The sequence below is a fragment of the Lepisma saccharinum genome, chromosome 24 (assembly GCF_977018435.1).
Source record: "Lepisma saccharinum chromosome 24, izLepSacc3.1, whole genome shotgun sequence".
Lineage (NCBI taxonomy): Eukaryota > Metazoa > Arthropoda > Insecta > Zygentoma > Lepismatidae > Lepisma > Lepisma saccharinum.
The window spans coordinates 54841803-54863694 of NC_139252.1; the positions used below are offsets into that span (position 1 = coordinate 54841803).

Consider the following 21892-nt stretch of genomic DNA (forward strand, 5'->3'; position numbering starts at 1 on the left):
ATCAATATGACAATACGATCACCTACGAAAAATCATTTACCGTAACTTCCACTAAGGAATGGAATTCCCTCCCAACGTCCCTAACATCCATCAACATCAATAAGCTATTTAAAAAGAATCTCAAACAGTATCTACTGGCAAGGCAGTGAAATACTTAATCACGAGCAACTTTTAATTCATAAAAATACGCACTGTAACATTTGGCAACTGTGTGCATATAAATCTTATAATTTCATTATTTTATTTCACTTCAGTATTATTATTATATTTTTCATTGTTCCAGATTACTGAATATATATGTATATGTACTAAAACAAAAGCAACAAACATTAGATACCTATATTCAACAATTTATAGGTAAATCTGTTTTTCTTTTTCATTATCTGTACATATACGCATATATACCTATATATTTAATTGTTCTTATTTGTATTAATATGTAATCCTTTTCATGTTTTTATTTTTATTCTTTTTCTCAATGTATACTCTTTATTCCATTGTATTAATCTTTCAGACAAGGGTCTGTTGTAAGAACGGCCCTAGAGGCTGAAACACGCCCGCTCCAATAAAGGCAATTTTATTATTATTATTATTATGTATACCTATAATTTGTTGTTACCTGATATACACATTAATATGGAAATCTTGCAAAACTATGACCCACACATCTCAATCAAAAAAAGATACACAATAGTTAGATGTAGTCTGACACAACTTGAACCTAGAAACCTTGCCATTGTGCCAACATAGTACTAAGTGAACATGACACAGAATCCTAGCTTCAAATCCCGTTGGATCAATGATTTTCACAATTTTTCACTTGCTTAATTAAATTCTTTCATGTGCCATAAGCTATTTATAGTAGCTGCTTCAGGCTGAACTATCTTATATATTTGTTAAAAAACTAAAAAACATACAAACAGCATGATAAAAAACAGTATAGAAGATCTTCCAAGCTTTCGATTCAATCGAATGCTTGGAAGAACTTCTAAACTGTTTTTTTTTATCATGCTGTTTGTGCATTTTTAACAAATATGTTGGCAACACGTGATGTAAAGTTTTTACTGTCATATTTTATATACGAGGTGTGGCTAGAAAAAAACCGGATTGATGTTGCTGTCGACAAACGGCAAGCGTGTCAAGGATAAGTGGTGCATGGGTGTATAACGTGATATCTTGCCTACTGGCTGTGTTGTTGCTTAGGGTGCACGGCGCTCAGTTCTTCTGTAGTTTGTGGACGAAGTGAACCGTACATCTGTGCTCCGTCGGAAAAGAAATTAAGTGTGAAAGTGGAACAGCGTATCAATCTGACGTTTCTTATCAAACTCGGAAAATCCCCCACAGAAACTTATGGTTTGTCAAAGGAAGTGTACGGAGATGTGTGTTTATCACGCACTCAAGTATTTGAGTGGTTTCAAAGGTTTAGAGAGGGACGAGAAGTGATTGCGAACGACAAACGTCCTGGACGGTCTTGCACGTCAAAAACGGAATCAACATTGCAAATGTCGGTGAATTGATTCGAATTGTGTACCCAAAGGTCAAACTGTCAACCAACAATGTTTCATTACGATGCTGACGACCCTTCGTGGGCAAGTAAGAAGATGACGACCTGATTTGTGGAAAAGCAAGTAATGGATTCTTCATCAGGACAATGTTTCTGCCCACATGGCATTGTCGGTCAAGGCTTTATTGGCCAAGTATGGGATCCCAGTGTTATAACATCCACCCTATTCCCAGGATCTTGCTCCGTGTGACTTTTTTTTTTATTCCCAAAGGTCAAATCAGCACTGAAAGAAACCAGATTTAAGACAGTAGAATGTGTGAAAACAAAAGCGACTGAGATCATGAACATGGTTTCTGAAAATGATTTCCAGCACTGTCTCCAGCAATGGAAGATTCATATGGAGCGGTGTATCGATAGTGCAGGGGAGTACTTTGAAGGAAATAATGTTCATATTGTACAAAATAACCAATGATTTTGTAGCAATGGTCCATTTTTTTTCTAGCCACACCTCGTATACTGGATCAAATTTGTAGTAATGTTGTCCGCCATTCATGCCTTTCAATTATTTTTTGTATTTTTCTTATTTTGTGCCTTATTTCTTATTCTGCATCTTTGGGCTAATTACGACAATAAGGGTGAATGATGTTTTGATGAAATTGAGGAAGGGGACACACACATAAAAATCAGGTTTTGACGTAGGGAACCTCGGTGATGAGATTGTGAGTCAAACACTGATTGTGCAGTGGCGTGACCAGGATTTTCGAAAGGTGGGGGAGTTACAAATACTTATTTTTGGTAGGTGAAGCTTATGATGCCCCACTAACCCCGTGAGTTGCCACTTTTGACTTATCAGGAGTGCATAGTGTACAATGCATTATCACCACACACATACATTTTTCTGCATAATCCAGTGTTCATATTCAAGGAAGATGCACATCCATCAGTAAGATGAACTGTGAAATATGTTTGGATGGTAACTTCAGTCTGTAATCGGCAAACTGGGAAATGAATCTTGAATGAAGGGATTGATTCTCTTGGAATATCAGCAGGCCCCTGTGGGGGAGTGGTTAGCATATCATGCTACGACCAGGGTACCGGGTTCGAATCCCAGCCTGGGCATGGATGTTTGTGAGTGTCCATTCATCAATTTCATCATATCATCACTCATCAACATCTTTGCAAATTAGCCAAAAGTTGCATAAAAGTGAAGTAAAATAAAGCAAATGGAATCAAATCTTGGAATATCAGCCAGGTCAATTCTGGCTATGCTTCCAAGCTTCCAAGAGCTAATGTTGCTCTTGTCTTCAGGGACAGAAGTGCAGAGATATGAGTGAAACCATTTGCACGTGTACGTGGAATCTGCTACAAGTGGTAGACCAATCGAGTTTTCTCTCTCCCATGTCTGTACCCTTGGTCGACTATTGATAACCAAGCTGGATCCAGTTTGAGTCCCATGTCCCTGTTGAGGTTTTGCTTTTACCTCAAGAGGGATGCAAAACTAATTACACACAGCTTGGCTGGCTATAGTTGACCAAGAGTACATACGTGGAAGAGACAACACTCAATTGTCCTGCCACCTACTGTCACAAACCCAATAAAAATGGAAAAAGGAAAATTTACAGAATGCAAAGATAGATGGCAGCACCATCATATCCAGAATTCATCTGACTGATATCCTAACAGAGTCTCTTCATTAATCACTGTTAGGAGAGCTTCACGAATTATTTAATTAATCTTTAATGTAGCTCCTAAGCAACTTGTAGTTGCATTTCTAACAGGGAGAAATATCTTGCAAAATATCCAAGCTAGATGTGTAAAGCAATGCTCCATTTCTTCTTGGTTTCAACTGAAAAGATGAAATCTTAGTGCCAAGAAAATAATCAATGAATTCACAGTATTTTATTTCAGTAGGCAACGTTTCCATACTTCATAAGGTGCTATGAACAGGGTGCAAAATCTGGGGGGGATTTCCCCCCCATCCACAATCTTGGACTCAAAAATCCCTCCACCAAAAATTTCTGGCGGGGAAAGTTAAGAAACAAACAAAAGATGAGAAATTACTTTTAATTTCAAATATACTGTACTAAGAATATTATCAAAAACATACACAAATTAGTGTAGTTGTGAGTGTTCAATGCTTTTTCTCTCTCAAGAGATCATTAACAATTCTACATCAATACACACAATAAAAGTAAAACAAGAATGCAAAACAATAACAACTATGAACTCTGATTGATTTATATTAACATAAAGCAAAAACTAAATAAAAACTTGCCCATAATAAAACATTCAACTATTTCATAATTTATTAATATCTTTAACCAGTTACTAAAGGAAGTGGTTTGCTACTCTATGATATCTGATATAAGTGACAATTTTTTGTGTAATTAATAATAATAACATATTTTTAATTTAGTAATTTATTTGTATTTTTAATAACATTATAAATATGTATATCGTATATGGGGAAAGGGGAGGGGGTTTGTAGATTATTAATATATTTCTCCCCCCCAGTCTAAAATGATTTCGCACCCTGGCTATGAACTCCCCTAGCGAAGACTGAAAACACACACATGACACAGACTGTCATTCTCATGGTTATGAATATGAAAGATTTTTCTTTCAAATGACTTTTATAATGTTCTCGCACAATTTTAACTATTAATCAAATTTTCAGCTGTTAATTTTTATTTTCCATTACAAATTGTTACGAAGATGGTTTTAACCTGTGCTCAAAATTAATCCTTTTATATTCTAAACAAACTTAGGACCTGAAGAAAGCACCATATGAAATATTGCATGCTAATTTTTTAAAAAAATAGATACAATGGTTGTTTTTGACGAAATTGTGTATTCCAATTTTTATGTTTAAATTCAATGTTAATGTTTTTTCTTACATTAATCCCGTTAATGGAACTGAAGCAATTTTGTCAGATTCTAACCTTCAGTAACACAAACATTTGAAAAAAGAAACTTCATTGCTGTGGCTAAGGCCTCTTAGAAAAGATATCAAATGCCAAGGATAATTTTTTTTTTTGTATTTTGAAGTAGCGTACAAATAATGTGAAAGATCCTTCAATTGCCACTTCACATTATTTATGTGTGACTTTCCTAACCTAATGTGTGACTTTCCCAACCTAATGTGTGACTTTCCTAACCTAATGTGTGACTTTCCCAACCTAATGTGTGACTTTCCCAACCTAATGTGTGACTTTCCTAACATAATGTGTGACTTTCCCAACCTAATGTGTGACTTTCCTAACCTAATGTGTGACTTTCCTAACCTAATGTGTGACTTTCCCAACCTAATGTGTGACTTTCCTAACCTAATGTGTGACTTTCCTAATCTATGTAAGCGAAGGCGTAACGTTATTATTACAATTGTGTCCACATTACTGTCCTCCATATGAACTCTATACATTATGGTACCATGCTCAATTTAATTTGATTCTACTCAATTTTCACAACTAAAAACAACCAGTAACAGACAAGTAAAACTTACGTGCGTGACCAGATCAATGAAATGGACTCCGTTCCTGTTGAGGGCCAGGATGTGATCTGATCTCTCCTTGGGATCAGACACTCGCTTCACCGCAAAGAAACTGGAGCCGAACAACGGCCACTTCTGAAGAATGTCTGGAAAGTGGAAAACAAACATATTAAGAACAAATTCAGAAAGAAAGAAAAAGTTTATGTAGTGCAGCAATTAAAAATGGGAAGAGTTGAGTTCTTATGCAGCACATCTGATGGACTGATGAAAAAAAACTCTTGCATAACTATTTTAAATAGAATAGCGATGACGAAGGATTAGTGTAATGCATAACATTCACATTAATTCCCTGTCTAAGGTGGGAAAATGTCAGTTTCTTCTTAATACCTGTCTGGAAAGTGTTAGTGTTATACTAGCATGTAATGTTAATTGGGCATTAGTAGGGTCATGCTTATATCGTATTTTAACAAAAACATGAAATGTGAAATTACACATTCTAATTTTAATTTTCTTAATGGTTCGGAAAGGTATGAGGTGCATTTTTCTACCCTTTTTTGTCACAAAATGATGCGAAATGAACTGCACAATGCGAAATAGACTCTTAAACACAAAATTTAGAGTTTATTTACCAATGCAACACTTTCTGAAGTTTGAATTATCTCGTGTTATGCAAATCACGGAAAATTGATTAAATCTGCTGTAAATAATTGAGAAGCAAAAATACACCCCTCTATACAGGAATAAACGTAATACTCTGGTAACTACATAAATGTGCTATTAGAAGGGTTATGTTTATTATTGTAATTAGTGCAGTTTTTAAATCAAATTTTGGATTTATGTTCATAATTTTAAAACCAAAATGTCATTTCATATCCTGCTTTTGATCAGTCTTTTCGCCGCTATAACACCCAAATTTTCTTCTTATATATCGTTTTTGAACCCAAAATTGACTGTTTTTGTACCGAAATTTTGCTTTTTTATTTACCAAAAATATGTGCCTCTAGGCATTAGCCATTGTCTAGTGCAAGGACATCAAATTTACTGCCTGCAAAAGTGTTATATGTGGCTTGCCTTACTACTTACAAAACTTCATTTTATTTTGAAGCATTATATGATATTTAGTGTAACTAAAGGGCATCCCCAATGGTGCAGTGGTAACCTTGTTGCCATGTAGCCATAGAGTTCCAAGTTTGGCCTATGAAGGTATGGCATAATGGAGTAACAAAATAGTATATTAATTTTTACTATTCTTAACAAACACATTTATATTGTTAGAAATATCAATACAACTACACTGAGCAACTACATAAATACAAATTGTTAAAGCATAATGTGCACAAACTTCAGTTAAAAGTAGAGGTTGTTTGCGAAAGCAATAATAATAAAAAAAGACAAGTGTGGCTGAGACGTTTAAAACACTGAAATAACATTTTTTCCAGTTTGGATTCAGTTTCATTCTCGTACTAACATATTTGAACTGCTGGCTTACCTAGCACCTGAGCTTTGGCTTGTATCGGCTGCATACTCTCCACTTCTCGCCAGTTGCTTTGCACCATGTTCACCCACTGCGGGGGCTTGATGTCACGGATGGTGAGGGCCGGTTTCGGCAGCAGGAACTTCGTCTCCTTCATCGAAGGCATGTGGTCCATGTCGGCTGCTCGGTGAAGCAATGAAGCGATCTTCGCTATATCATACTGGAAGGAAAAGCACATCATTATCGCACATGCCGTACCATGTATTTTTAACATGAACACATGGCAATGAATTACACACAACGCGTCTGACTACCATGCTCAAGGTCCCAGGTTCGATCCCCGGCCGGTTCAAATCCGGGAACTTTTCTAACGTTGGAAGTGGCTCCGGCACCCACCCAGCGTCGAATGACATGGGTACCTGGGGGAAACCCTGGGGGGTAAAGGCGGTCAGGGGCGTGATGCTGATCACATCACCCCCACTCACGACCGGATCAAGAAAGTGTGGGGCGTTACCCCCACACCCCCTATACGCCTACATGGCGTGGTGCTATGCACAGGGGAGCACTTTACCTTTTACCTTTTTTTAGCAAGATACAAAATTACTTTATTTTCCCTTTATGTCGTTACTGTACAGGATTCTGAACAAGGAAAATAAATATTTATGTCAGTAAATTGTCCCATACAGGAAGAACAGAATTAATCTTAGTCAGAAAAATAAATGTACGATTCCCATACACAAAACAACATTGTACAGCAGAGGCATGGCATGCATGTAACCAGTGTTACCGCAGGTAACAGCAAAATGTGAGGAATTAAAAAGTTGTTTCAATAAAATAAGAACATTGTTAAAAACGTTAACCAACAGCGTTGCCGTCGAGTATTTTTACGGAGGACATTTTTTCTGCAATGGACAAAAGCAAAGAGGGAGACCGTTTCCGCTACCCTGAAGAGGTAACAAGAGGAGAGGGCGCCAATGCAAGGTAAGAACGGGGGAACACTTTGGGACAGTGCACTACACGGTGTTATTGATATGCCTGTTAAGGGGTCCCGTTAGCATTCAGGCCTGCAGGAAACAGGCCAGTGTTGTCACATTAGATTGGCAGAAAAGAGCTAAATCCCACCTAAAATTGGGATACTATTTCTCTGAAGCAACTAGAGCTAGATTCCAAATTCAAGGCTGGATTTAACTACAACTGAGACCGGTTTTAGGTAACAGACAAAATGACACTTCCTTGGTGCAATTCTTGATTTGGAGAAGTCCTGCTCCAAAAAACTAAGTTGGCAACAATAGTGTGTACAGTTGGACTTCCCATCCACAATTTGACTGTCGCTGGAGGAATGGAATTCTATCGTCTGCTCACTGCACAAACGTCAAACTAACCTGAGAAATGTGTGGTTCTTCTTCTTCCCTTTTCACCGTAACTGTCTCATGAGTGGTATCTCTTTCTAGGAGTGTTTGAGACTAAATCACTGAGTGGATTGAAAAACAATCGGCTTTCGCTGATATAGGCATATTGGTATTGATATTTCTACAAATAATCTGCAATTACTATTTAGTTATTGTTTCTATAAATGTACAGTGTAATCCATGTAACCTGATTTGTCAGGTGAATTCTTATGATTTTATGCGACTTTGAAAATCAGTTTTTAAGTGTGTCCAACAACTTGTGTTTTTTAATTCTTTTCACATATCTGACTCTTGCTAAGGGAAAATGAATTGCATTGGCATGGTCACAGAAAATTAAAGAGATGGCATGAAAATATTAATATACCAAAAATATAAATTTTCTCCAACACTTAGTGCAAAAGAGGACAGGCATATAAATGCATTAGAATTACCACTGTAATAAGTATAACAATCAAATTTGCTATCAAATCAGATGAGGCCTGTAGCTAGAATTGATCTCCATGGGAGGCTCACGAGTTATCAGGGGGGGCTTTGTAAACCTAGTCCAATTTTCAAAAGTTTAACAGTATTAATTGAAGGTAAATTATGTGTGTGAAGGGAAGGGCTCATTAAACTATATAAAATTTAGAAATATACAAATACTACATTTTTCTATATCTTTTAAAACATCAATTTTTGAAGTGTTGACTGCTACTGAAATCATCCCTTACTGCACACTCCATACTACTTTTGATGATACAGATAATCACACAAGAATAAATGCACAATATTCAATCATAGTGCCTACAGTACCTTCCACCCCCAGCGGAAGAAATGAAACTCCCCTTCTTTCCGAAAATTTGAAAGCTGTTGACCTTTGACGCAGATGTAGAGTGAATTTGCATGATGGAATCAAAGTCACAGATCTCTGTGTAAACGGGAGGTCGCAACAGGGGCAGCCAAGGTACAGATAAAGAAGCTGTCCTGTGAAAGAACCTTCTAGAATCTAGAGAAGACAATCTTCTAAATACTTGCCGCTACTTAAACTTCTCCTTATAAATAAGATGAACAAATGTGTTCATGTTCTGTGAATTTCCTTCACCAAAGTTGTGAGCAAAATAATATCTGCCGTCTACATATTTACTCTTCACTGTAAACGTATTACACAACATAGTTTTGCCTAATGTCAAGGGGGGCTGATGGCTACGAGCCTGAATCAGATATTGTAATTAAATATAAAAAGATCAATATCAATATTAATCTAGAAAAGAAAATAATATTTTTCAACAATTTTTGCTTATCTAGCCTGTGCATATCATGTGCCTTAGTTCCGGCACCCATGCAGGACCACTCACTCCAAAACGAACAAATGTAGCTAAGATTAAAAAGGTAATCGTTGAATACTTACCACAACATCCTGTTCCAACTGCTCCCCAGGCATTACCAGAAGCAACCCTTCCAGGTAATCTGGGGCTATTTGGTTGAACACTACCTCTATGTACAAGTGGGTATCTAGCCGCAGGGGGTAATGCCACACGGAGCGGCAGAATATAAGATAGAACACCTGAAACCATACAAAGAGTCAATTACACACAATTTAAAAAAAGATAATGCATTCAGTATATGTGCGAAACAATCAATAATTTAAAAATATAGCACCATAGCTATTGTAAGGTTTCAATAGCAAACTAGACCGAATAATAACATCTAAAGCATTCTTAAAAACTACACAGCAATTATGAATGAATGAATTAAAATGATTGGGTGCATCTGCACTTAAGGCCATTTTGCACCCTTCAATATACAGAGGTTGTTTGCTTTATATCCGAACATTTTCGATTCAGTGCTGCCACCTGGCGTATCATGCTGGAACTATGGGTCTGCTGGCGGGAGCAGTGTTGTGTCTGACCTTGTAGGTGCGTGAGTATTAGTAGCGAATGTTATCAAATGGGGCCGAAAATAAACTGGTATTGGGAGGGTTACATAATGGCCCTTTTCTATGCTAAGTTTTCATATGTACGCATTGTAAAACAGCGTCGGGAGAATGGGTTAACACTCGGGGTGACTACTGCGAAAGCTATTGTGGCCCGTTACACACAACAGGCTCTCCTTGTGAAACATTCACCCACGAAAACCACCAGGAGAAGGGCTGCAAGCGAAGTGTCACCCGTAGTGCGAAGGGGGATCCGTCGATTGGCGTGCCAAGAAAATCCCCAGACTCAACGTGATATGGCCCACAGATTTCACCTTGCACCGTCAACTGTGAACAAGACAATTCGCAAGCACCTCAGGTTAAAGTGTGTGCGGAAGGCCCGTGTACACCACCTTCTACCACGTCACATTGCCGAACGTAAGACGAACTGCTGGAAACTGTATGAAAAGTACCTGGCGGGTTCCAAATGGAAGAAAGTTGTCACAATGGATGAATCATATGTCCATCTCACTGCTGGTGGTCACATTCGGGCGATCATATACCGTGACATTGACGGCAAGGGGCGCAGCAACTTTGTTCGTCAGTGCAGGGAAAGTTTCCCTCGTGGCTTTATGGTTGTGACGGGATTCGGATATGAGGGTAAGTTGATGATACGCAAGGTGGACAAAAACGTGAAGGTGAATGTCCGATACTTCCAAGACTCCATTCTGACACCTATCTATCGGAGAGACATCCCACAATTGTATGGAATGGACGCGAACCAGGTGATGATCCATATGGACAAGGCTTCGAGTCATACCTCCAGAAGATCACTACGATTTTATCAGGAAATGGCAGAGGAATTAGGAATTCGTGTCATTCAGCTTGAAGACATTCCTGTGAAAAGCCCAGATGCCAGTCCAATGGATTTTTGCGCATTTGGATGGTTGAAACGACGTCTTCAACATCGCCACCCACGCACCCTGGATGGTCTATGGAAAGCTTGCAGGGAGGAGTGGGACAGAATTCCCATGCCTGTCCTGCGCCGGAGCTTGCTGCAATGGAAACTGCGATGCCAGGCGATAGTACACAATGCTGGGGGTCCAATAGAACATGATCGGTGGTGGTGGCGCGGTATCTCTTAAGGTGAGTACCTGTCAAAAATGGTCGGATATAAAGCGAACAACCTTCTGTATTCAGGGAAATATCCCCTTACCTAAAATTCTGACTAGAGGGATTAAAACAAGGGGTGAAAAAAGCCCCTTGGGAAATATTAAAAGTGCAAGGTTGTAAAAAGACCTGCACAAGACAAACACGTTAAAAAGTCGGAAACAAACTAAAAGCCTCCTCACAGACGGTGGAAGAGATCAGCTCTTCGTAAAAACCTAAAAACAATTGATAAAATACTGTTGTCATCACCCAACAGGGGTGACAAACAGCCGAAAAGGTTAAAAGTCTGCCGGAGGTAAGCAAGATCGGCACATTCAATGAGAATATGTCGAATGCTTAGAACAACATGACAAACACGACACAACGGAGGGTCCAGACCTTGCAGCAAGTGACCATGCGTTAGACGGCTGTGTCCTATATGCAGGTGGGTAAGAATAACTTCTTCTCACCGAGAGGGACGGGACGAGGAACGCCAAGCACCTATGGTAAGCTTACACAGCAATTATAAATGTTATAGTTTTTGGAAAGGCTAATACAGAGTCCATTTATGCACAGATGGGCTAATTGGGACTGGACCTACAGTTTGAAATAGGATTGGAACCATTATGTGGACCCGATGGTGTTGTGGTAACGTTGTCACCTTGAAATCAAGTTATCCTGGGTTTGATACCTGGTAGAGGCACACAGTGGTTTGGATCAAACTTTAAAATGCATGTCCGGTCCTGATTAGCCTATCTGTGCATAAAGTGGACCTAAAAACAGCAACTCAACAACATGAATCCACCAGGTATTGAACTCATAACACCTTGATTTCAAGACCATGATGTTACCATTATGCTATCAGGGAGCCAACTGACCAATGTTGATAGCGGGAAGAAACCACCGGGAATCGAACCCATGTACCCTTAATTACAAGGCTGGATTGACTACTAATTCTTAATGTTCACTTATCCGATTGCTGCAGCCTTCGCCAGCATTGTCAAATAAAACTTTGAGTTACTCATATTCTGTGGACAGTTTCATCTTCTTGTTTCTGGTTTCTAAAACCACAGGCATCCCGATAATAATTTGAAATCATTATGCATTTTCAACACTATTCCATCTTAAGTTCAAATACAACATACATACAATTTATAGGATCATTGTTTTATTACAACACCTTTGACAGAAAATATAAAAGAAAAAATATGTCATACTACAGTAAAACCTGTCTATCCCGGAACATGATGGTTCCAAGCAAAATTTTCCTTCTTACACAGGGTTGACTTTAAATACAGTATAGAGCGCTGCAGGAAATAATGGAAAGACAGATTTACATTTCGCATTACTTATAATGCAGAGTAATAATGCATGTACATGCATTAATAAAACTTCGATACATTCATCAATTTCATCATATCATCACTCATCTTCGCAAATTAGCCAAAAGTGGCACAAAAAGCGAAGTAAAATGGACACTCGCAAACATCCATGCCCAAGCCAGGATTCGAACCCGGGACCCCTGGCATCGTAGCGCGATGTGCATAGAGGGAAAGAGAAAGATTGAAAGATGGAACAAGAGAGGTGAAGAAAGATTGAGATAAAAGTGAACAAAAAAGAAAGAGGGTAAGAGATGAAAGAAAGAAACGTAATCGTAACAGCTATGAGTATTGAAGCGCATTCTTTCATATCGACAATGTTACCGATAAGCTAATGGCAACAGAGGTGTGTACCACTTACAGTATTGCATTGTTTTCTTGCGAGCGAAAAAATAAAGGAAGAACTTTCCGCCTTACTGAGAATAAAAACATCTCGTTGGTCTTTAAATGGTGTTCTGTTTCCGCGTTAAGGAGGTCATTTTCAGGTATAAAATCGGTCCCTTCTGGGGACCTTCTTTCCGTATTTACAGGTTTCCTTCTTATAGAGGTTCCGGGATATGCAGTTTTTACTGTATTTTGTGTTTAGGCACGCACAGCAGAAGCACTGCAGAGGAATTTAAGTGAAAAATGTAGCCATAACCAGCAGTCAACCCCAGGTCTCTGGCATACCATGTCACTGAGCCAGCTCTGGTTTCAGCTACTATTTTTGCTTAAACTTCTTTGTAACAACAATAAGAACACATAATAGAAATATGTTCTAGGTTTATACAGAAGATTTTAACTGGTTCACGTAACAACAAAATAATTTTATCTTTTATCGCTTACAAGTTCCAAAATACGTCAGAAGCCAAACTTGTATTACTACAAATTCTAGTAGACATTTTTTGTCTAGTCAGCAAGTAGGTACAAAATTATATAATTGCAATATGTTTGAATAATATACAATATTAATTTTAATTAATGTATTAGGCCATTATAACTCTACTTTCAAAATGAACATATACAATTAATTACATAGTGTAAGTTTTAAACCAGGCCACAAATTAATTTTACATTAATTGATATTGTAACGAAGGGTACAGGTTTTACCCTTCATTACAATATTTACAATACTTTCCAAATGAACATATTGTAAATATCGTAACGAAGCGTAAAGCCTGTACGCTTCGTTACAATATCAATTAATGTAAAATTAATTTGTGGCCTGGTTTAAAACTTACACGATGTAATTAATTGTATATTATTCCTCTTAGTGTCTTTAATGTATTTCAGTGTTGAATAAAGGATGAACTGTTTGCAATATTTCTATTTCTAACATGCCATCCATATTGCCATCATGTAATACTTTCTTACAAAATTCTGATGTTTGACTTATTTAACAAAAAGCTCATGAACCTTATTAAAATGTCAACAATGAGCACTGGGTATGATTTGTATTTTATTTATGCAACTGACTTATGCTAGATAACAGCAAGAAGAAGTGTGTGTCTGTGTGTATACTCACTTGCTGATTCTTCTGAAGTTCAGTCGTCACATCGAGGATGTATTCCTCTCTGGCAAGGGGCATGGTGAAAGTGTCTCCCTCCACTATACAGTACAAGGAGAACTCCTCCATTTCGTGCTGGGATCGAACGTTGATCACGGAACAAATTTCTTCAATGATATCCTGTAAGAAATAATATTACCACAATAAGATTTTGCCATTTAAGTGTCTCTTTTATCACCATTGGTTTTACCTTTACATGACAATATTTATACGTGTGTGTGTGTGTGTGTGCATGGGCATGTACACTCCTGTTCAGATAAAGTTGCACATACTTTACCTGTTCAACTCTCTAAAGTGTGCCACATTATGTGAACAGGAGTGCACAAATATAGTGGTGCAGTTCACACAATCACTTCTTTGCAACTGTTTACTTCTTTACTGCCATGTCTGGTCTATTAGGTGTGTCCCTGGATTGAAGATTGGAAGGGAAGCATCAGCAATGAGGCTAAGACTAGACATGGGGAGTATCAGAAACTTTCAATCTTAATGGATTCAGATAATGAAGATTTAAATATTGGTTTAAGATTTCGAGACTTGAATATCAATGGTTGAATCTCACTGCATGCAGATTTGAATTATCTGGATTCAAATGCTCATCCCGAGCTAATATTACAAGATGCCAGAAAACAGGCCGATTCACAATTTTGTTCTGCCGATTTCAACACAGGTCTGTAGGTGTAACTGAAGGTTGCTTAGCACATGGGGAACGTGATCTGAATCTATGGCATGGCATTCATTCTCTATCTTGGTGCTGAGGTGAGCCGGATCATGGATCTTCATGCTGCACACACGGGGTTTCAGAATGCAAAGTCCAATGGATTCAAATCTGGTGAACATGTGGCCCATTTAGAAGGGTCATCTGTGACCAATCGAGTGTTCTAGAAACGTGGTATACAGCAGGCGCGGAGCGTCCATGTAAGCCGTGTAAGCCGGGCTTACACTTTATTAGTTCTAGTAAAATGTATGTAATTATATGGCAAAATTCGTAAAAACTTCGAAGTTCATCTCAGTGAAATAAATAAGTAAATAAATAAATAAATGTTAATGAAAACTGAAGATTGAACCAATTTTACAAATCTCATGTCAAATGTGAACAAAATATTATTAATTACGTAGTCCGTGATTCAAACACTCTTCGAACAGCATTCAAAAAGCCTGTTTATGATCTTTTAGTTGCTAGATTTGCTTTTACAGTATCCTAAGAAAGCACTTACATGTCCTTTGATAGAAATTTCTGGATATGTCCCTACAATTAGTGAGCAATTCTTTTATACTTAATATTGTATTTTTTTGATTTTTTTTACTAAATATAGGAAATTTTAAGGCAAGAGAGGGAATTTATTTATATCCGAAAGGGATATTCCCCTCACAGTCCGAAAGATCACTGCTTTGAGCAGTGACCGATTTTGGATCTGGTTTCTTTTTGTTTCCCCCTTCTTGCTGTGTGTTTGTTAAAGTCTCGAGGTATTGCTTTTGCGAATTCCATCTATTGAAAAGCAGACTGTAGTCCCTGTGTTGTGGTGTGATACAGTAGTGAAGTGCATTATGGAATAAAATGAGAGTGATTATGCAGTGGGGTGGAGAACTTGTTGAAGACGCCGTTGTCCAGCAAGGATTTTGCTGCCAAGAAGAAACTTGTGGACATAGGTAGGCCCACCCCTTCCTTCTCTAGCAGACATAGTAACAGAAACGAAAAATAAAGTGCGCCGATTTTGCGATTCATGATACGGAGCTGATACTTGGTTATGCGGTTGTAAAAAGTATTCAGCACTTTTCTGTTTCCTTCTGTTTTCGTTTGTTTATTATTATTATTATTATTATTATTATTAATTTTATCTAACTTTGCATATTTTTTATCGATACGTTACTCATTGTGATAGGAATAACACTGACTTAATTATCAGATATCCAGAATTTTTGATTTGGTGAAAAATTCCAGGGAAGTGTCCTGAAAAAATTGGGGGGGGGGGTCGATGTGTGTGGATAAATCACTAACCATGTCAGCCCAAAAATAAGCACAATGGGAAATAGCCTTAGTCATACTAGGCTTACACTGTTGGAAAGGTCACGCTCCGCCACTGGTATACAGTCTGTCTATGTCCTGGCATATTGCAATGTGGTCTATGGTGAAGGACTTTTGGGACACCCTATACATGATGTTTCACATCAGCGTTATCAAGATCTGATGACAAACCACTGCATGGAGTTAACTGAGCAGAAGAGGAAGACAAATCATTTTTCAGATGACAATGGCAACTTGGTGCAGAGGGTGGTAAATCTATTCTCACTCTGGGTGCAGAAATCTCCAGTTATGGCTCTCAACTTATCATAAACAATAAACAACAGAAATGTGTCATACTGTATTTTGTATTTTGGCTATTTAGCATTGCTTTCTTGCCACTTTTGGCTAATTTCAATGAATGAATGAATTGATTTATTTTACTTCATGTTTCTGTCACTTTTGTTAATTGCAAAGTGAGGATGAGTTGTGATAAGATGAATGAGTTGAAGGTACAAACACATGTGGACACATAAAGGATTATATTGGCCATGGCTCCAGACGCAAAAGCCTACTGCAAAATGCAGTTCATGGTGTACTACGTGGAAGTAAGGTTGACACTTTTGTGTCTCACTAATTTCAATGATGAAGATGAGAGGAACATGTCATGAAAGTGAAAAACCTTATTAACATTTTTCTAGAAACCAAGTACTTGTGAATGGACTGGTGTGTGAAAATAGCCTCAGATAATAAAATATGATACTTTTTCCTTTCACATTCAGTGCATGTAAAACATGTTTCACTCAGTGGCGTCGCGTTGAGTAAATCCTTGGGTGTTCACAGCCAGCCTAAAATCAGAGAAGATATACACCCCCCTCCCCCAGACCAAAGTGGCTACAAACGCACAGAGGAATCAATTATTGATCACCATTGCAGAGAAGAGAACAGTATTGAGAATTGAAGCTAAGACTTATTTTCTTTATTCCTCTAGTGCCTTTGCCAAATGTCGAAGAAAAGCAACATAAAAGTGCGAATATAACAGCACGTGCTTTATCGAGAATATGAACCTGGGACCTTGTATTTGTAGCACATTGTGTAGACACTCTGCCCGAGTGCTTAGCGAAAATACATTTACAAAATACAGGCCAATTTTAATTTATTGCGAATTATTGTGTCTGCTTAACAACCCCCCCCCCCCCCAACCCCCTCTGTCGCCCGTGAAAACTCCCTCAAAAACATGGAAAAATTACGTTGCAGATTTGGTTCGGATCCCACTTTAAACTGTAGGCCCAGTCCCGATTAGCCATCCTGTGCATAAAGTGGACTTAAAACAACAAATCAATCAATCAATTAATCTTTTGCAAATTTGAATTATTGAAATTCCTTACTTTTCTCCTTGCCGAACTCCGTGGCAGAGTGGTTAGCACAGCATCCTACAACACTAGGGGTCCAGGGTTCGAATCTCAGCCAGGGAATGGATATTCTTTGTCAATGTCCCTTCATCAGTTCCATCATTTCATTACTCATCCTCATCTTGGCGATTAGCCAAAAGTGGCAGGAAAGCAAAGTAAAATAAACCAAACCAAAAAACAATTACTTTTCTCTTTATTTTACTTTTGGAAATTCCTTTTCTTGCTTCTAAGAATTAATCCCCACTCTCATTTTAGCTAATCATGATACCGTCGAATATGTGATTTTTTAATAGCTATTTGTAATTTCACAGCAGTTCCCTATATATCATTCGTAAGTCTCTGGCAATGCTCAAATTTCATGATGAGAATTGCAACTCGCGAAACTTAAAAATTATTATTTTAAGGCTAATCTGTAGGAGTTTATAACAATTATAATTTCTTTTCCATAAAAATGTAATTGTTAATTATCCAGTTCGTCTTATATGTGTACCAAGATAAATATTATTTTCTGCTAACATCTGTCTTCGACTTCTTTCGTTTTGACTCATCTACATTATCTAAAGGTTTACGTAACACATTTTAACTATCGATGTAAGTGTACGATAATCTGCTCATTTTAGTGATACAGTGTTTGAGCCTAAAACCTTCGCCATGCAAGGTTGTGGGTGCGCAACAATAGTTTTCAATGCAGTTGTTGAGGAGGTGTGCATCCTTAATATTTGGTGAAATATATTGGAAAAGATAGATATTAGGCTAAAACATCGAAGATCTTAGGAATTACTATAACAATGCAAACAGTGCTTGCTTGCATTATATCTTAACTACTGCTTACTTTTCCCCAATACAGAAGCTAAACGAAATGAAAAATGAAACACCTCGTCCCTCCACCGCTATCGGCATTCTCCGAACAGTTGCTGCCATCTGTTGACAGTGTTCTCTCGGAAGGCACACATGCTCCGATTTCCAGTTTTCCCCTTTGGTTACTCTCGACTCCTTCGATAGAGCTTCAACACAGGAAGAATACAGCAGAGGGAGTTAATAGCACCAGATGTGCCCCAGCCTCTCGCTGCCTAACCTGGTGAGCTTTTCTTGTCAACAGTCAGGGGAAATTGGGAAATTTTAAGCATTGTGAAGACTTTACGAACGAAAAAAGCTTCTTTGTAAAATAAGTATATTGAAATGTAGTGTTTTATTGTGCAGAAAAGAAAACTTGTAAATTTTCAGTTTTCGGTTGGGAGTTTGTGTGCTCCGTGAACTCCCTTCAGGCGACTCCTCTGATTTCATTCTCCTTTGAGTCTGACAGAATATGAAAAATAAAATCATAATAATAACACAGTACAGGATACTTCCAAAGAACAAATGCTAACAACTGTCTTGAATTACCTGAACAACTGTCGTTGACTTTGTGTTGATGACTTTCTCCGTTCCTCCAGGGAGTCTGTAGATTTGTCGCTTGGAGTTCCTTCCTGCGCTGATGGCTGTGATCTCTTCTACGCTTGGCACATTCTTCCTTCCTCCATATTTGAAGGTCTTGCGGAGGTTCTGTAGGCAAACCAAAGCCGTACCTGTGGAATAAAATACAAAAAGGATATGTATTCAGTATTATCTTCTTTTATCAAAATCAAATTACATTACTTTCAGACTGATCATGTTACATTTTGCAAATATCCTTATTTACAAATTTAATACTTCACATTTTAAAATGCAAATATAATAATGATAAAAATTGCTAATACTGATGCTTGAAAATTGTTAATAATTAAAAGTTGTTCAAAATATTGATTAATATTAGTGTGAAAGCAACAGGGGTGCACAACCCCCCCCCCCCACTCAAGGCCAATGGCGCAATCCTCCCCAGAAGCCAATGATGCATTGCCCCCAAAAGTCAAGGAAGCAACCCCCCCCCCCCCAAGTTCATGTCATAATCCCCATTAAGTATTTAGTTAGGACAGTATTTTCAGATATTTTTTTATTAGATAGTATTAATGAACACTTTACTTGATACTCCCCGTCGTGAGTTATTCGTTTTCTTCATCTAACACGTCACTATTACATCAAATACTGTGTAATGCCTCTAGTATGCGCAAGGTTTACCACTAATCAGGGGATAAGAGATGAATTGCCACATCAAACTACATTGTATGGATATAATGATAACTCTTAACATATTTAACATCATAAAATACATTATGAATTTTGATCTGCTTAAATTTATATGAAGTAACAATGTGCGAGTTCTGTTAAGAGAAAATATGCTGCATATTTGGAAATACAATATGTAATTATAATTATATGAATTTTAGTAAAGACATGTATTGACTTTTTACTATTTATTGCTTATGCTCATTCATTAAAAAATGTATATGAAAAAATGTACAATTGTTTTCCTAATAAGAACTTAATATTTTGTAGAAAGAAACCAATTAATCGTAAATATTGAACCACAGATTACACAGTACATTTTTAGACGACAAGATATCTTAAGTTCTCAGAGTATCACGTAAATGGTAAGCCATATTGCTCATTTTGTGTTGTTTTTTGATTACTCATTGAAAAAAAAATCAGAAGTAGAACATACATATGTGATGTTTTTAAAATAATGTTTATTTACAAGACAGCATTAATCCTAAAACAAACTTTAGTATGAAGATCTTGAAAGAAGCTTTTGTCTCTGAATACTGGACCTTGCGAATTTATCTATTATTTCATCCTTTGGAATTTGTGCATGAATGTCACTCTCACTACACAAAATAAGCAAACTTGCCAATCATGAATCCCCAAACTGGAATGCAACGCATTTTTAATAACCTTTAATCGAATATCACCCCAAGATCGTGGATGTATTACCTCCCCAAAATCGTTCATCATAACCCCCCCCCCCCAAATAGTTTGGATGAATAAGTAATAATTGGTGTTATTTGAATACAATACCATGTTAAACTTTCAATATATTTTTAATAGTTCAGTTTTTGCAATGACGGAAAGCTAGCACATTGATTGGCTACTGAGTGTAATAAGTTAAATTATATAAATATGCATTTAAACAGAGTTTGTGAATGGAGAATAAGATTTATAAATTTGAGTATTTAACAGAAATTGTTGCACAAGAAAATTCAACAACCTGGGCAAACCAAATAACATGCTGCAGCCGTGTGACCGATTCAGTTATTATTTCACGAGACATTACAGAACCTTAGCTAGAAATTCCTAAGCTAATGGCGAGAATTTAATAAGGTTCCTCCTTCAAAGAACTCCCCCCTCTGCTTGGGGTAAATATAATTATCTTAGTAATCCATAGCAATAGTTACGTGGATTCTATCTTCAGTGCAAATGTCACTTGTTAAAGTAAAATTGTCCTGCGACAAGTTGTTCGAAATGCGAAGGAATTTGATATTATTTATTTTTTATCTTTCTGTTTTATCGGGTAACGTGCAAGATGTTACTGTATGAGAAGTATACTTAGTACAATTATTGCAGCATACAGGGAATCAATACTACAATTAATACTGCAAATAGAAGCACATCATCCAAATGATGCACCTGTTTTAAATTAAGTAGAATACCAACACGATAAGCATTGTATGTTAAGAAGTGATGTTATGTAATGCAGCCATAGTATAAAACTTTAGTAAAATGCGAAACACGCATTTGCGTAACACAATATTGTTAGCAAGAAAATTTTTACATCCATTTCTTTGCAGTCTTTCAAGAATGTTAATTTAATGGGATGTCAATACTTTCTTATGACTCCGCGATATTTACTCTCATCCAGCTTCTCTTTTCGCACATTCGGTGCCAAAAACGTTTGGATACCATATCGCTAAATATAATATTCGAACTCTCCTCCAGTACAGAAATCCATTGACAATCTAACATTTAACACGTTATCAAGAGCCTCATATCTCCCACCTTAAACTTAATGCTCAATCCTCCCACCAAAATTTCTGTGCCAATTTTAGACTTACTGTTTATGTTGAAGAGTGGATGTTGCCTCCTCCAAAACAAATAATTCTCAGTCACCAGAATTTTCGCAACAGTCTAGACGATAGTAATATACAAGAGTTGGATACCCCCTCAATTTAAAGCTCAATCCCTCCTAGCTAAAATACCCTCTATAATGTAGGACTTAACGCTGATATTCAAGAGTTAGATATTGCCCCCCCCCCCCCCCCAATGTTTAATTCATAATCCTCCCAGAATCCACATGTCAATATGTAAGAGTTGGATATTTCCTTCCACCCCTCCCCCTCTTGATAATACATATTACCCTTTACATTTCCCTTGGAAGTGTACAAATTGCTATTTATATAGCAGCAATGGTAACTTGTGTTCAATGCTATACTGTTCACGTCAAATTTCCATCATAAAAATCCCTCCCCCCAAAATTTGTTTGGATGCAATGGGCGTCCACAAACCCACCTGTGAGTACTCCTGCCCCTAAGTACTTTATTTTCTTCATAATGGATTAAATATGGAGCATTTAAGGTGTAAAATTTTTAGATATATTTTGGAAAAATATATAAATGTTGAATTTTATGTTTTTTCAAAGGGAAAATATCCTCCCCAAAAATCTCGATGGCGCAGTGGGCACCCTCGGAAAGCATCAATTTACAAAGAGTTTTTGCTTTAAAAAATTCAA

At 37.3% G+C, this 21892-nt stretch overlaps 1 protein-coding gene across 11 annotated transcripts in view; it reads right to left on the bottom strand.

Moving 5' to 3' along the window:
• LOC145978267 (unconventional myosin-XV-like) overlaps nt 1–21892 on the bottom strand; it is a 536876-nt gene that overhangs the window by 1780 nt on the left and 513204 nt on the right. For all 11 annotated transcript variants that reach the window (XM_083110775.1, XM_083110774.1, XM_083110769.1 and 8 more), the window contains 5 exons: nt 18637–18818; nt 13801–13962; nt 9265–9420; nt 6484–6688; nt 5007–5140 (listed from right to left, as the gene is read on the bottom strand). In XM_083110775.1, coding sequence (XP_082966901.1) covers nt 5007–5140; nt 6484–6688; nt 9265–9420; nt 13801–13962; nt 18637–18818 — 839 coding nt within the window. The remainder of the gene's footprint in view (nt 1–5006; nt 5141–6483; nt 6689–9264; nt 9421–13800; nt 13963–18636; nt 18819–21892) is intronic.